Source organism: Populus trichocarpa, chromosome 10 (assembly GCF_000002775.5).
Source record: "Populus trichocarpa isolate Nisqually-1 chromosome 10, P.trichocarpa_v4.1, whole genome shotgun sequence".
NCBI lineage: Eukaryota > Viridiplantae > Streptophyta > Magnoliopsida > Malpighiales > Salicaceae > Populus > Populus trichocarpa.
In genome coordinates this window covers 15,748,343-15,762,296 of record NC_037294.2, presented here as the reverse complement: position 1 = coordinate 15,762,296, position 13,954 = coordinate 15,748,343, and the positions used below count along the sequence as shown (strand labels likewise).

Below are 13,954 nucleotides of genomic sequence, written 5' to 3'. Positions count from 1 at the left end.
AAACAAGAGTGTAACAAACAAGAAACAAACTCCCGACAAATCGTATCCTTTACTCAACAACTAAGTTTAAACTTTATTTATCTTCTAATAAAAAAGCTATAATATTTCCATATTAACAACATAAGTTTCATGGTTGAATCAATATCTTTAGGTCGATCCATTTAATTTTATTTTGGGTTAAGTACTTAAAACTTTGTTTGCTTGGATAACTTTTTGTTAAGGATTTCTTTTACCTAAGGGGCTATTTAGGAAACATATCCTTAAGTTTATTTTGATAGTTTTCTAGAGAAATTTTTTTTTTGCAAAGCAAAATCTTACAGAAATAAATAATAAAAAAATAATTTTTACTTGTTCCATACTACTAATCCTTATAAAAAATATATTTTATTTATACAATGGAGAGAAAAATATTTTTAGTATTATTTTAAAAAAAATTTGTGTGTTTTGTTTTTGTATTTTTTTTGGAATTTACAATAAATTTATAATTTTTTTAAAGAATTTGACTACCAATTGATATTTAAATATTGAGAATTACACTAGAAAATTCATACATCAACAAAGTTAAATTAACTAATATAATGTAAACATTGTCATTAGAAAAAAAAAAAACACAATACAACACAACACAACACAACATACAAAGAAAAATAAAAATGTAACAAACAAGAAACAAACTCCCGACAAATTTTATCCTTTACACAACAACCAGGTTTAAACTTTATTTATCTTCTAATAAAAAAAACTATAATATTTCCATGATAACAGCATAAGATTCAAAATCTTATAACAGTAGTAGCCATCCTCGTCATCATCAAAAATTGTAAAAATTCTAAAGTAACTTAATAAAGCAAAATTAAAAATCCCGCCGCGGTCCCTTTCACCTCCATCAAGAACCCTTCCCTTCGACCCCACTTTTGCCACTGCTATTCTCCTTCTTTAACCCCAAAACTTTCTTTAGTTTCCCAAAAAACATCTTGACTGTTTTCCATTTAAACGACAGCGTTTTCTTCTCGACCGGCTGCTTTAACTGCTCCAGAAAATCCCCCAAAGAAGCTCCATTTCTCTTGAAAGCCGAAACCAACTGTGGATATAGTTGACCCATCAACCCTTTAAATTTCTCTGAGACATGAACAGGCGACGATGATTTACAACTTGAACATGACCCATCGTTTCTATAAAGCCCAACTCTAACCTGACCATTAATATAGGCATTACAAGCTGATAAGATAACACTCGCCTTCTCTCTAAAATGACTAGCAACAAAACCCTCAAAATTTTTTGGTGGCCTACGTAATAAAAACAACATTGTCTTGCAAGACAAGAAAAAAACATTCTCGCTGTAAGCATTAGATTTCTTCTCCCATATGGCCCGACCCGGTAACACCCCACTACCCGGTTCGTTATAATAAGGTTTCTCATTCAAAACGAGGGCCTGCAAGGAGACCAGGACTTGAAGTACTGTGGATTCACTTGAATTCCATTTCTCTTTTTTTTTACCAGGCCAAGTGTTTAATAGACTTAAGCAAACCCGCCCATTGGCGTATAAATTCGGGTTGATTCTTAACCCGAATGATCTGTAATAAACCAAAGGGGGTTGGACCGGGTAATCCGGTGGGAAAGCAATGTCAAAGAAGTAAAGTCCATCATGGTATGGTGTACCTGCGGCTCCTATGATTACTGCCCTTAAGAGATCGATTCGATTCTCGTACACACGAACGTAGATTGAATCAGGGAGGTGTTTTTCCAGGATTTTCCATTCCTGCATGATCTTCTTGGAAGCCCCGCTTGAGATATCTGTGAAAGAATCTCCCTCACCTTTGGTTTTTTTGCTGCTACTGTTTTTTTCGTTGTTGTTGTTGATGTGAAGGTAGTGGTGGTCTGATGAGTCAGATACGACGTCGAATCGATGAAAAATGTCGATCTCTTGGATCTCACGATTGGTGGTGGTTTGCTGTTGCTGTTGTTGGGGTTCTAGAGAGGGTAAAGGGAGAGCCATTTTGATAAGAAGACGATCGAGTTGCAGAGGGGGAGAGGTTTTGTGTTTTTAATTGTTTGGTAGAATACGAATAGAATCAATCGTGTACTGCGAGGCATTGGTGGGTCCATGATGCGAAATGGAATTTGACGGTGATTTGAGCATCATCGAAAGGAAAGTTGGATTTGTGGGCTAGGCACTCTGGGCTCTCTTAAGATGTGATTTATTAGCCAAGTTGTGGGCAGATCCGACTAATCTTATTCTCCATTATTTTCGTTTTTCAAAATAAACAAATAAATGAAATTTCTCCGAAGAAATTAACACTGCAAAACCGATGCAAGTTTAAAAGGCTTTACACAAAATGCCTTAAATCCTGGGTGGGCTATGTGATGTTGGACCCTTCGGGTGCCAAGTGAAAAAGCAGCGATCGAGCAGCAGCTGAGCGTGATGGGTCAGCAGCTGAGCGTGATGGGTTCCACTAAGGGTCCTTAAAGCACACGTGGCTGGTCTGGTTGATTTATGGCACTGCAATCCTATAAATTTTATAACGCAAGCTCCCGTTCAATGTAGAATCACTTTCAGCACAAACACGCTAGCTAGCTTCCGTTTACTTCTCGTGAAAACACTAAGGAGTCGCGTTGTATCGATCTTATATTTTTAATTTCTTCTTAAAAAATATACTTTTAATTATAAAAAAAATACCTTGTAATGCGTTGCCGAAGACACCCAGTAGCCCTTGAGCATGAACTCCGAGCAAGATTCACATACAACATCCAAGTTTTATTTTACTTTCGGGAACATCCAAATTTCCCAGAATCCTCATAGAAGAATTCTCTTCATATTTTGCATTGAAAAGGATATGATCGCGACGTTTTGTTCAAGTAGTGAAAGAATTGTACGATGGTGACTGGTAACTAACCATGTGATAAGGCCTTATCCTTGAAAAAATAGCAATATATTCTGTTTATGGAGTGAGAGAGAGCCTCCACCGTGAGTGAGTGTGGGAGCCGTTAAGAAAAGGCTCGCCTAAGAAAACTGCTTGTTCAGTCAAACTATAAAACGGGACAGGAAGGAGGGTAAGCTAATTCTGACTGGACTGACCGTCCACGTTGCAGAGCAACCATGGATTGATGCCAGAGGAATGTTCCTTGTGTGAAGTGACGATGACGGACTGTCTTCCTAGTTTTTAATTCATTCAAGTCTTTTTTGAAAAAAAAAAAAAAAACAATTGTCAATCAAACTTCCTACTTCCAATCGAGCTCTAATAAGTGTATTTATTAAATCTCTTATTAGAAATATGTGGTGTTACCTTTCTGCCCCCGAGCTTCTTCTTCGAAGAAAATCTCGCTTCAAGCCGAATCATCAAAGACACGCAACAATACCTTGGCAATAATCCAAACAGACAGAAGTATGCCTTATCCTCTTAAATGGTAGTGAATTCTACCAATTGTTGGAGTGAGGGGATAAATTGGCCAAAATCTAAGAGCATAAGGATTTGATTGACCAGATTTATTTTATAGGGATCAATTCGAATAATCGATACAAACATAAGAGCAAATCAATGTATTTAGCCAAAACGACATGCACAAATTACTCAATGTAACATACAAGAAACAAACTTCCCACGGAAGACAGAACTATCATCAACCGAGCAAGTTCTGAACTACAATCCCTCCGATTAAAACTATCATTATTAATTAACAGTAATTTCCCCACTTTGTCCCTACAAAAAAAAAAAAAAAGTCACTAACCTATACATTGAGAGGTGATTTAATTTTTTTTACAGGATATATTAGTCATCAAGAACAAAACTAACTTCTGACTTCCTTTATAAAAAGTATAATGACCTAATTAGTTTTTTAAAAATTATTAACTTGTATCTAGAGGAGCTTTTTCATCTTGATATTTTGGTTTTTTTATTATTATAAAGCTGACTTATGAATATTTTAGTTTTTTATAAATATAAAATATATATAAAATAAAATAAAATAAAAAGCTAAAATATAAGAGTGTTCTACCATTTATATTTCGTATTCAATTTAGTTTTTATTGTTATTTATTTTATTTTATTTTATTTTTATTAATATTTTTTTTCAATTTTATTCATAATCATTGAGTTTCATTTAGTTTTTTATATCAAATTTAATTCTTTTTTTTATATATATTTTTAATCCCTTCACTAATTAAATTTATTTTAATTTCATTTCTTATAATTTAATTTCAATTTTTTTTCATTTCGAATTTAAATCTTATTTTTTTATTGATGTTTATTTTATTTTAGATTTTTTTATTGTATATTTTTTTCAATTTAATCAAGTTCTAAAAATTAACATGAATATTGCTATTTTGATTTTTTTTAGATTCTTCTATAATTTTTTTTTTAAATTTCATCCATTAATATTTAATTTTTATAATATTGGTTTTGGTAATTTTAGCTCTTCAGTTTCAACAAATAGAGAGGTCTACCAAGTCCAAACCATCCAATCAGGTTATACATGAAATAATTTTATTGATCTCAGATTTCCCACTTTTAAGGATCAAAACATGGTTTTTAGAATAACAGAACAGTTTGGTGATTTACAAAGTTACAGCTTCGAAGGTTTCTTGGAGCTCCGACCAGCTATGAATTCCTGCATCTTCTGAAACTGGTCCTTACTCATGCCACTGTAATATGCGTGAGCCCTCTCCTGAAACAAACCATTTTGCAATCAGGGAAAAAAAATATTTGTTAGCATAACATAAGGATGTAGTTGATGGTAAAAACAAGCACATTTATGCAAAACCATAGCAAAGCGAGTTCGCTGAAACACGAAATTAGGTAAAACATAAGCAAGTAACCAAAAAACAAACAATTCAAGAGAGAAGTAGTATATGCTTATAAAACTTTTGGAAAATCCCTCAGCTAAGAGACATGAAAGATCTACATTTATGTGACAGAGTACGTGTCAAAAAGAGAGATTGGAGCAAGTTCCATCAAGAAGCAGATGAACAGAAATGGCTTTGCTATGGTTCCATTTGACTTCTAGAGTGACGCTAGCATATTTCATTAACACTACATCAACTGTAGAATCTCATAAAAGAATACAAGTATAGTTTACAACGAGTTAAGAGGGGGTTGTTTCGTAAAGGCCCTCCATATGTTCCTTTTTCTCCTCATTTTATTCACCTTCTACTCTAGGAAATTAATAGCAAAGAAAATGGCAGACCGAAAAATATGCAGTCTTAGAACAGCAACCTAAATCGCAAAAATGAAATGCTCCATTGTTTTATCATATGATGCTAGACTCAGAACAGTGAACAAATAACTACCTTTTCTAAAGAAAGAGCATGACCCAGGTCCAACTTCAGGCCATCATTAATAACAGCCTTGTATCTCAACACCAAGTCTTGATTTTTTGTCACAATGGCCTCTGCAACTTCTTGGGCTTTCCTCAACACTTCACCTTCTTCCACAACATGGTTAACCAAACCCCACCTCTCAGCTTGCTCTGCAGAAATTGGCATAGCTGTTAGAGATGCTTCGCGTGCCCTGTTGGCCCCTATAATGCGTGAAAGCTTCTGCGAGAGGCCCCATGAAGGAAATATCCCAAACCTTCACAGGCAATTCAAGCAAACATTATTATTTTGAACACACACTAAAAAGATTGCCCTAGAGGGGACAAGCTAAGTACAAGAACACAAAAGTTAACATTAGATAACATTACACATTAAATTAACACAGCTTTTGTGTGGCATCATGAGCCTATCGCTTAAAAGCATTGACTGGCAACAACATAAGACCTTAGATATATAAGCAAGAATGGTGCCATTGAAATGAGAGACGCCGGCCATTACACAGGATTTTAAAGAGTTGGGATTATTAAATCGCAGAAGGACCAACTCCGTGTAGACCATAATTGTTTGGTAATGGACTCCATCATTTTTACAATTCAGTTAATGCAGTAGTTGTAACTCAATAAACATGGGAGATGCTACGAGTCGACTAGGGGTGGCCACAGCACAAACCCCCTCCCCCTCCCCCCAAAAAAAAAACTTTAGTGCTCATTATGTGCCCTGACTATAGCACCTCAAAATTATATGGTACCGGCCTTTACATAAGCGAGAGAAAAAGCGAGAGAAACTGGATGCATTCTCCAAAAATTGAACATAGTTCCTTTCTAAGTATGAAATATCGATTCCCTTGTAAACTAAGTAGATAGAGTCTAGCAAAGTAGCCTAATAACCTAAAAGCAAGTAAGCAAGTGTCCAGGCAAAGGTCCAGTTTTCCACGTTTTGCCTCTTATTTCCAAGAATAATCCATGCAATAAGCCAATAGCTAACATACAATTTCTTTCACATGTGTTATTAGTCTCTCTTTCTTCTCCATCTCTGTGGCCTGTGGCTGCTTGTTCTTTAAGGTGGTATCATTAAATGTTTTGATAAAAGGGCATTCAGCATTCTCTTTATCTTACTTAGCGTTGAGTCTTTTATTTCTCTATTTTTTGTTAGATTTTTTATTATGTATAGAACTTCTTTATCACTATGGATGTGGATTATGAATACAAACTTATCTTTCTATAAAAAAATTTCTCCGCTTGTACAAGATTAAAAAGTTTATTATTTGAATGGAAAACCTTGTTTTATCTGGAAAAAAAATATAAATAAATCAAAATTATATGAAACGAAGGGTGGGCAGGGGCGGCTCCAAACTCGGCAGCTGCAGTAAACGAATCGGATGGTAATTACCACGGATGAAACCTTAGTCATTCATAAGGGATTAAGATAGGAGATTGTAATTCTAAAGCAAAAGAAAAGAAAAGATAGGAAGGTGTAGTCTAAGATAAAATGAGCCCCTCGATGTTAAACCAGAATTGCACGGAACATTTAACAGATTAAAAGTGAATTCAATCACAAATTCCACCAAAAAAGTGAATACCTTCTATATCCCAAAAAACATTCAACTGTTGCTCATTCAAGCTAAGCAGATACTACTATGAACACTAGAATAGCTCTTTCTTTCAAGCTCCTAAACCGTTTTACCATATTCATCGAAGAGTGAAACCAAAATACAAGCACGCACAACTTTACCTTAACGGCATATAAAATACAACGAACCTGGAATGAGTATCCATAAACTTAGCTCCTTTAGCAGCAATCAAAATATCACAAGCAAGTGCAATTTCAAACCCAGCAGTAACTGCAAACCCATTAATGGCTCCAATAATGGGCTTTTTGCACAGCTCCATTTGGGCAACCGTGTCGGTCTCCACATCCTTCACATCCCCTTTAAACACCTTCTCCGCGGCAGTCAGATCCACACCCGAACAAAATGCCCGACCCGACCCCGTTAAAATGATGACCCGAACTGATTCGTCCTTGCCCAAGGCATTGATTTGACGGGCTAAACGCACCATCATAGGCCTCGTCAAGGAGTTTAGCGATTTGGGTCGGTTTATTGTGATCGTCGCGATGCCGTTTCGGTCTCGAGTGACTAGGATGAGGTTTTCGATTCGGGTTTGATCCATTTTCAAGTCGGAGAAGTGAACGTTACTTGTCTTTCGGTGGCTTGATTGATCTGAATGACGTTTTTGTTGAGGTTTTGTTGTTTATTGGTTTGCGTGTAAGAAAGCTTAGTGGGTATGGTCTGAGTAACTGTGACGACCACTTGAATTATAGGGTTTTGGACTTTGGAATTGGATAGGATCAGGATCAGGATCAACGTCGTGACTTTGCCTTGATAAGTGTTCTAACCAGTGCTCGTATAAGGCAAATCTTAAAATTGCTAAAATTGCTAAAATTGGAGTCTTCTATTTTGATTCTTTAATAGAAAATATTAAATTTTCTGAAAAAACGACGTTGTTTATGAAAAAAAAAAAGACGTGCAATTTGATGTCCAGGGATAAAATTGTAATTGTGAGAGAGCATATTTAAATTTTACCGTGTAATATAAAGTTACAGTGCGAAGCAATCATCATAGTCGTAATGTGCATCGAACATGACAGAGAATTGGTCACATAGTTAATTTTTGTCTTATCTAGAAAAATTAGCGGTAAGTGTACGAGGGTTGTGAAGTTGTCAATATTGTCGTAGAAGTGAAAAATAAATTTAAAAAAATAAAAGATATATTATTTTAATATATTTTTAAATAAAAAATATTTTAAAAAATAACCCTATCCAATCCAATACATATAATTTAAATTTTTAACTATCTTTGCAATACATCATAAATGGATTATTTCAATGTTATTGGAGATAGAATATAATACTTTAGTTTTAGGTATTTTTTTTATTTTTTTATTTTTTTATTAACGTGGGTGTCCGAGTCAGCTTGCGCGTACCTCGACTAATCTCACAAGCCCTGAAGTTAACGACCATGTAAGCTTCCAGTGATCCTGAGGTTTGTGAGACTCGAACTGATGATCTCTAGGGAACAAACCTAAAGTCTGATCATTTGAGTTATAACCCTCGAGGTTTTTTAGGTATTTATTTAGAATATATATATATATATATATATATAATTTTACAAAATGCATGCAACAAAAATTAAGATTTGAAATAGAGTTTAAGACTCAAAGTGGTATAGAAGGTGTTATAGCTCGCACTTCTGTTCTGCTTTGGGACGGGTTTCTGTTTGCGTCCATGTAAAAAGGCAACTACCTCTCAAAAGGCAGGATCGAAAGCCAACTAGCACTTATCTCTATGCCTGACAATGCTCACACCAATGGGTTATGCCTGTATAGACCTCCAGGAATTGGTAATTCCGCGATGAGCATTTTTAACCCATAATGCATTATTGTTATTCCACGTAGCAATGATTCTTTTAAAGTTATTTAACTGTGGAAGCAATGATATTCCAGAGGCAAAGGGTCACCCTAGCTATAATCAGTCAATTCATCTCAGTTAGATAACACCATCAATGGGCAAAGTCTGTGAAATCCCCACTTTCGCACAACTAACAAATTTAGAACATGGATTTTGAGTGCTTTCTAAACCGAGAATAAAGACTAACTAAAAGATAAAGAATTTGCTGGTAAAAACACCATCTGCGAGGCTATGTAGCTTGAAGAATTTAGAAAAAAAACTCCTTTTTTGTATGATTCTTTTTGGACTTGAAAATAGCAGTTTGAGGGACAGTAAATTTCTCTTTATTCAATAAACTGATGGACATTCCTTTTCACAATCATTACAAACACTCAGCATCACATTGTGGAATTCTCGTCATTTATGTGAACAATTCAAGAATTCAGAATTTGTTGAATATTCATCGGTGATCTGTAATTTAAGCCGCCATGCATCAGATGTTTTGCTGCAATTAGATTTCCAGTTTCAGTTAGATGATAAGGATCCCGAAAGACATACTTTTAGATTTCCAGTTTTAGTTAGATGATAAGGTTCCCGAAAGACATACTTTGTTCTTTCAGGACAAACTAGTGACATATTTCCACATGGTAGCAGTCCCCCATGAGGTCCTATAAGATGGCAGCAAGCATAGTTCGCATTTTCGAAGCCTGTGAAACAAAAATGAATAATAAGTCAATTATAATCATGCAGAACTTTAAGCATTCCCAGTATGAACATAATGTACTGCAACAAACACGCACCATATAGTATAAATATCAGCATAGATACATCTTGATCCTGAAAGATTTGCGGTAAGCTCTTCAATTTTTTGTTGTAAGACTGAGCTAACTGATTCAGAGAAGGACACAGCCATCAATAAATGAAGTTACTGCTTGAAAAGCTTACTAAGATCTTCCAGGATCAAAACATATTTATGCACAAATTAATATATATTTACACTACTGCAAAAGATTCAAAGCAACATCTCATTTGGTGCGTGAATGTTGTGCATCATGTTCATATTGGAAATTCGTAAATTTTGCATGATTTATAATGTGGCTGATTATTTACTTTTGTTTCACGGGCTTCAAAAATGCAAACTATGCTTGCGGACACGTTTTAGGATTCCCCCGGGGACTTCTTGCATGTGGAAATAGATCACTAATTTGTCCAGACAGAATCCAGTACGTTTTTTGGTATCCATATCATCTCACTGAAACTGGAAACCTTGTTGCAGCAAAGCATTTGATCTATGACAGCTTAAATATGTAACACATCACCGATAAATATTCAACAGCTGCTATATTCTTGGATGGTCACGGAAAATAGGATAATTTGGCAAACGTAACGCTACCTTTTTAATAAACGGGAAAAGGAATGGCCATCTTTTTATCTGAATTAGAAGAAAATCATTCTCTCTCAAACAGACAACTGATCAAATTAAATCCACCTAATGCATATGGAGTCCTCTGCTAAGTTGTATCAGCATTCAAGTTTCGTTAGTGCCCCATTGCTTAAAAATATATGGAACACCTTATACTTTCTAGCCTTTCAGAAAGGATAAAATGCACAGGGAACAGGCAGCTCTGGTATTTCTGCTAATATTCAATTTTGGCAAACTGTCATTATTTTTGCATGTTTTGAATAAGACATGAGAAATATGATTAACATGCTTCTCCACAACCAACGAAGGCAAATTCATTGAAAGAGGGAGTAAGCCTCATTTCCATGTTTGGTCCTACAATTCTGAAATGCATCTCAGTACAATTCATTACAGGTCTTCCTAATGATACCTTGGCTTCCTGTTAGGACTACTGAAGAAGAGAGTTTCAGAAAAGCAGAAGAAAATCCACGGAAGAAACCTTCCTGGCCACTTGCAAAATGCTGGACAATACCAGCTGTTCTTGGATCCATTGCCATTTCAGCATTAATATAGTACTGGTTGTCAAAAACAAACGTGGTAGGATCGTTTTGGACAAAAGTCAAATTTGAGATTAGGGAGCCTCGAGGACAGTTAAACATCAAGAAAGCCTTAAATCCAGGTTCCATTCCCTCTGCACCACGAGCTTTGAGATAATACAGACGTTCCAGAATGTTTAAGCAATGTGTAACCCCTACTGTGTGTACGTGCACCTGCAAGGATTCAAAAAACAAGCACAACACCGAATGTTTACACAACAGTAGCAATTATAGGGAGAAAAATTAGGTGAATATACTTGTGTTGTTGTGAATTATTATCTGTAGGTAATTGTTTTATGCAAGGAATGATTTGGAGTTGTACCCATAATGGCAACAGATTCTTCAGCAGTCATCCCTTTCTTAGCAAAAATTAATATGAAGCACACCATCAACTCCAAGTGTTGGAGGTGGAAGCAAAGCATCAGCAAGTTCATAGTATATGTTCAGATTTTCGCTTTTCTAGCTTCTTGTTTATAATTTCCATTCTACTTCCAAGAGAATTTCTGCTTGCATAAAGCGATGCGGATAAGTTCAATTTCTTCCTCTTGTAAAGGATTGAATGTGTGTGTGTGTGTGTGTGTGTGTAAGAAAATGATGCAAGATAATACAAGCTTTATTTATTCGTTCGTGTTAAGATCTTCATTACTAGGTTACAACATGATAAAACTATTGATACATAATACGATTGCAAATATCCCATGCACAAGCATGACGTTACAAGCGCGCTTAATTTAGGAATTAATGCCCGCCACTAAAACCTCCTCCCCCACCTTTGCCTCCTCCAAATCCACCGCCACCTCCGGCTCCTCCACCAAATCCTCCTCCTGCACCACCACCACCTCCGGCTCCACCTCCAATGCCTCCTCCACCACCCTTGCCACCTCCAAAGCCGCCGCCAGCTCCACCTCCTGCACCCCCACCGACACCGGCACCACCACCTCCTCCGGCTCCACCTCCGAAGCCACCACCAGAGCCCCCACCTACACCACCCCCAATACCCCCACCTTTGCCACCTCCAACGCCGCCGCCACCACCCTTGCCTCCTCCGAAGCCACCGCCAGCACCACCCCCAATGCCTCCACCTTTTCCACCTCCAATACCTCCACCGCCACCCTTGCCTCCACTGAAGCCACCGCCAGCACCACCTCCTCCTCCAACACCGCCACCCTTTCCTCCTCCGAGGCCCCCACCTACACCACCCCCAATACCCCCACCTTTGCCACCTCCAACGCTGCCACCACCACCCTTGCCTCCTCCGAAGCCACCACCAGCACCACCCCCAATGCCTCCACCTTTGCCACCTCCAATACCTCCACCGCCACCCGTGCCTCCACCGAAGCCACCACCAGCACCACCGCCTGCACCACCCCCAATGCCTCCACCTTTGCCACCTCCAATACCTCCACCGCCACCCTTGCCTCCTCCGAAGCCACCGCCAGCACCACCTCCTCCTCCAACACCGCCACCTTTTCCTCCTCCGAGGCCACCACCAGAACCCCCACCTACACCACCCCCAATGCCCCCGCCTTTGCCACCTCCAATACCTCCACCTCCACCCTTGCCTCCTCCGAAGCCACCACCAGCACCACCCCCTCCTCCAACACCGCCACCTATTCCTCCACCTTTTCCTCCTCCGAGGCCACCGCCACCACCAAAGCCTCCACCTCCTCCAGCACCACCTCCTAAGCCATCTTTTTCTATTTTTCTACACTCTGCTAACCCCAACACTAACACAAACACCACAGCTAAAACGCCAACATATTTGCTTGAAAATCTCCCCATCTTTCAAATTTCTCTAGAGGAGGAGGGAATGTTTTGCTTGGTTATGAGAAGATCACCGGTAGGGTGAGCTTATTTATACTGAAGACCAGCTAATAGTAAAGCATTAATGACGCAGTTTGATTAAATCAAGATTTATTTCTTTCTATCAATATATCTGCATTATACACGGACTCTAGGGATTGTTGTTTTAACGAAATGGCGCAAAATTCAACTCTCTTTCAGCATGGCACTTATTGGCCGGTACTGAGCTCATTAAGATGCTGTCCTTGAGCTCTCAACTACTCACCTATTGTGCAAGTACCTCTCTTTCACTCACCGCCCCTTCTATCTCCACACAAACGCGCGCGCACAACGAATTACGAAGATTTGGATTCGTATAGCAATATATATATATATTCAGAAGGCGGACCAGGCCGGTTTCAAGAAAATTATAAAGAAAGCTGAATGCAGAATTTTCATTGTAGTTTTAGATATAAATTACTGTAAATTATGATAGTAAAATTTATTTGGGTATGGTGTATAATTAAGAGGATTGGGTATGGTGTATAATTAAGAGGATTACGAGGGGTGTTTTAGTATTTTCGCGTTATCATTTCTATTTTTTATTTGAAAAGCTGTTGGCACGTGTTCACATGCCCCAACGAATGAGTGACGTCTGCATCATTAAAGAGGTGTGTGGCCTCCTGGTGGCCAAACTGGTCATACACCGTCTAGATAGATACGCAAATCTCTTCCACATGGTGCGTCGCGTGTAAAGATACCATGGTTGGATTGCTGTCAGTAATCGATTGTTTGTATTTTTTTTTTTATTTTCTTTCTCTTTGTTGATTGCTTGAGTTTAGTTTGGCTGTCAAACCCAAGATTCTTGTCGTTTGATTTTGATATTACCATCAGACTCAAATTGTTTGGGTTTGGTATAATTATCAGATTCAAGAGATTTAAAATATTTTTTTGTATATTTAAAAAAAATATTAACCCGTTGTAAATTAACATATATAGATGGTAAAATATACACATCCTCGATCTAACTTCTCTGGTTTCGATTACGCAAGTTAGAGGTCATAAGATTGCATTCCCTCGTGGATTTTTACAGTCCTAGATTCGATGGCTTGGATATTTGACATGACCGTGCATGGATGGGAGCGTAAGATTAAACGATTTTTTTTAATGTAATCTTAAATTTAAATCACGTGGTCATTAATATAATAATTATTAAAAATTTATATGTTTGTTAATTTCAGAATTTATAAAATTAGTTAAGATACACGTAAGCTGGTCTAAACACTATAATTAATTAAAAAAAAATAGAATGACTCGTTAATTGGTTGGAAAATGAGATAAAATTTCTCTACAACTGGTGTGGATCCGAATTCGATCTCGTCATTAAAAAAAAAATTGTTCATAGAATATATACAGTAT

The 13,954-nt window shown here is 37.3% G+C and overlaps 4 protein-coding genes and 1 long non-coding RNA gene across 6 annotated transcripts; all 5 read right to left on the bottom strand.

Annotated features, from left to right (window-relative positions):
• Positions 1-1,050: 1,050 nt before the first annotated feature.
• LOC7485830 (putative ubiquitin-conjugating enzyme E2 39) lies at positions 1,051-2,111 on the bottom strand. Its single transcript, XM_024610270.2, has 2 exons — positions 1,660-2,111; positions 1,051-1,192 (listed from the first exon to the last, which is right to left on the bottom strand). Exons 1-2 carry the CDS (start codon positions 1,994-1,996, stop codon positions 1,188-1,190), a joined length of 342 nt encoding a protein of 113 aa, XP_024466038.1. The 5' UTR covers positions 1,997-2,111; the 3' UTR covers positions 1,051-1,187.
• A 2,353-nt stretch (positions 2,112-4,464) lies between these two features.
• On the bottom strand, positions 4,465-7,746 carry LOC7485829 (probable enoyl-CoA hydratase 1, peroxisomal). Its single transcript, XM_002314917.4, has 3 exons — positions 7,070-7,746; positions 5,285-5,567; positions 4,465-4,662 (listed from the first exon to the last, which is right to left on the bottom strand). The coding sequence occupies exons 1-3, from the start codon at positions 7,477-7,479 to the stop codon at positions 4,561-4,563; spliced, it is 795 nt and encodes a 264-aa protein (XP_002314953.1). The 5' UTR covers positions 7,480-7,746; the 3' UTR covers positions 4,465-4,560.
• Positions 7,747-9,076: 1,330 nt separating this feature from the next.
• Positions 9,077-9,802, bottom strand: LOC112328822 (uncharacterized). The gene is made up of 2 exons (XR_002984036.2): positions 9,556-9,802; positions 9,077-9,462 (listed from the first exon to the last, which is right to left on the bottom strand). It is a non-coding gene; the product is annotated as an uncharacterized LOC112328822 (long non-coding RNA).
• A 750-nt stretch (positions 9,803-10,552) lies between these two features.
• On the bottom strand, positions 10,553-11,106 carry LOC7485828 (peroxidase 29). The gene is made up of 2 exons (XM_052456486.1): positions 11,089-11,106; positions 10,553-10,927 (listed from the first exon to the last, which is right to left on the bottom strand). Exons 1-2 carry the CDS (start codon positions 11,104-11,106, stop codon positions 10,553-10,555), a joined length of 393 nt encoding a protein of 130 aa, XP_052312446.1.
• Positions 11,107-11,348: 242 nt separating this feature from the next.
• On the bottom strand, positions 11,349-12,884 carry LOC127905902 (glycine-rich cell wall structural protein-like). Of its 2 annotated transcripts, none has more exons than XM_052456757.1 (2): positions 12,154-12,884; positions 11,349-12,063 (listed from the first exon to the last, which is right to left on the bottom strand). In XM_052456757.1, the coding sequence occupies exons 1-2, from the start codon at positions 12,533-12,535 to the stop codon at positions 11,492-11,494; spliced, it is 954 nt and encodes a 317-aa protein (XP_052312717.1). In that variant the 5' UTR covers positions 12,536-12,884; the 3' UTR covers positions 11,349-11,491. The 2 variants fall into 2 exon arrangements, with proteins under 2 accessions (XP_052312717.1, XP_052312718.1); XM_052456758.1 differs by having other exon boundaries at positions 11,349-12,198; positions 12,343-12,884.
• Between the last annotated feature and the right edge of the window lie 1,070 nt (positions 12,885-13,954).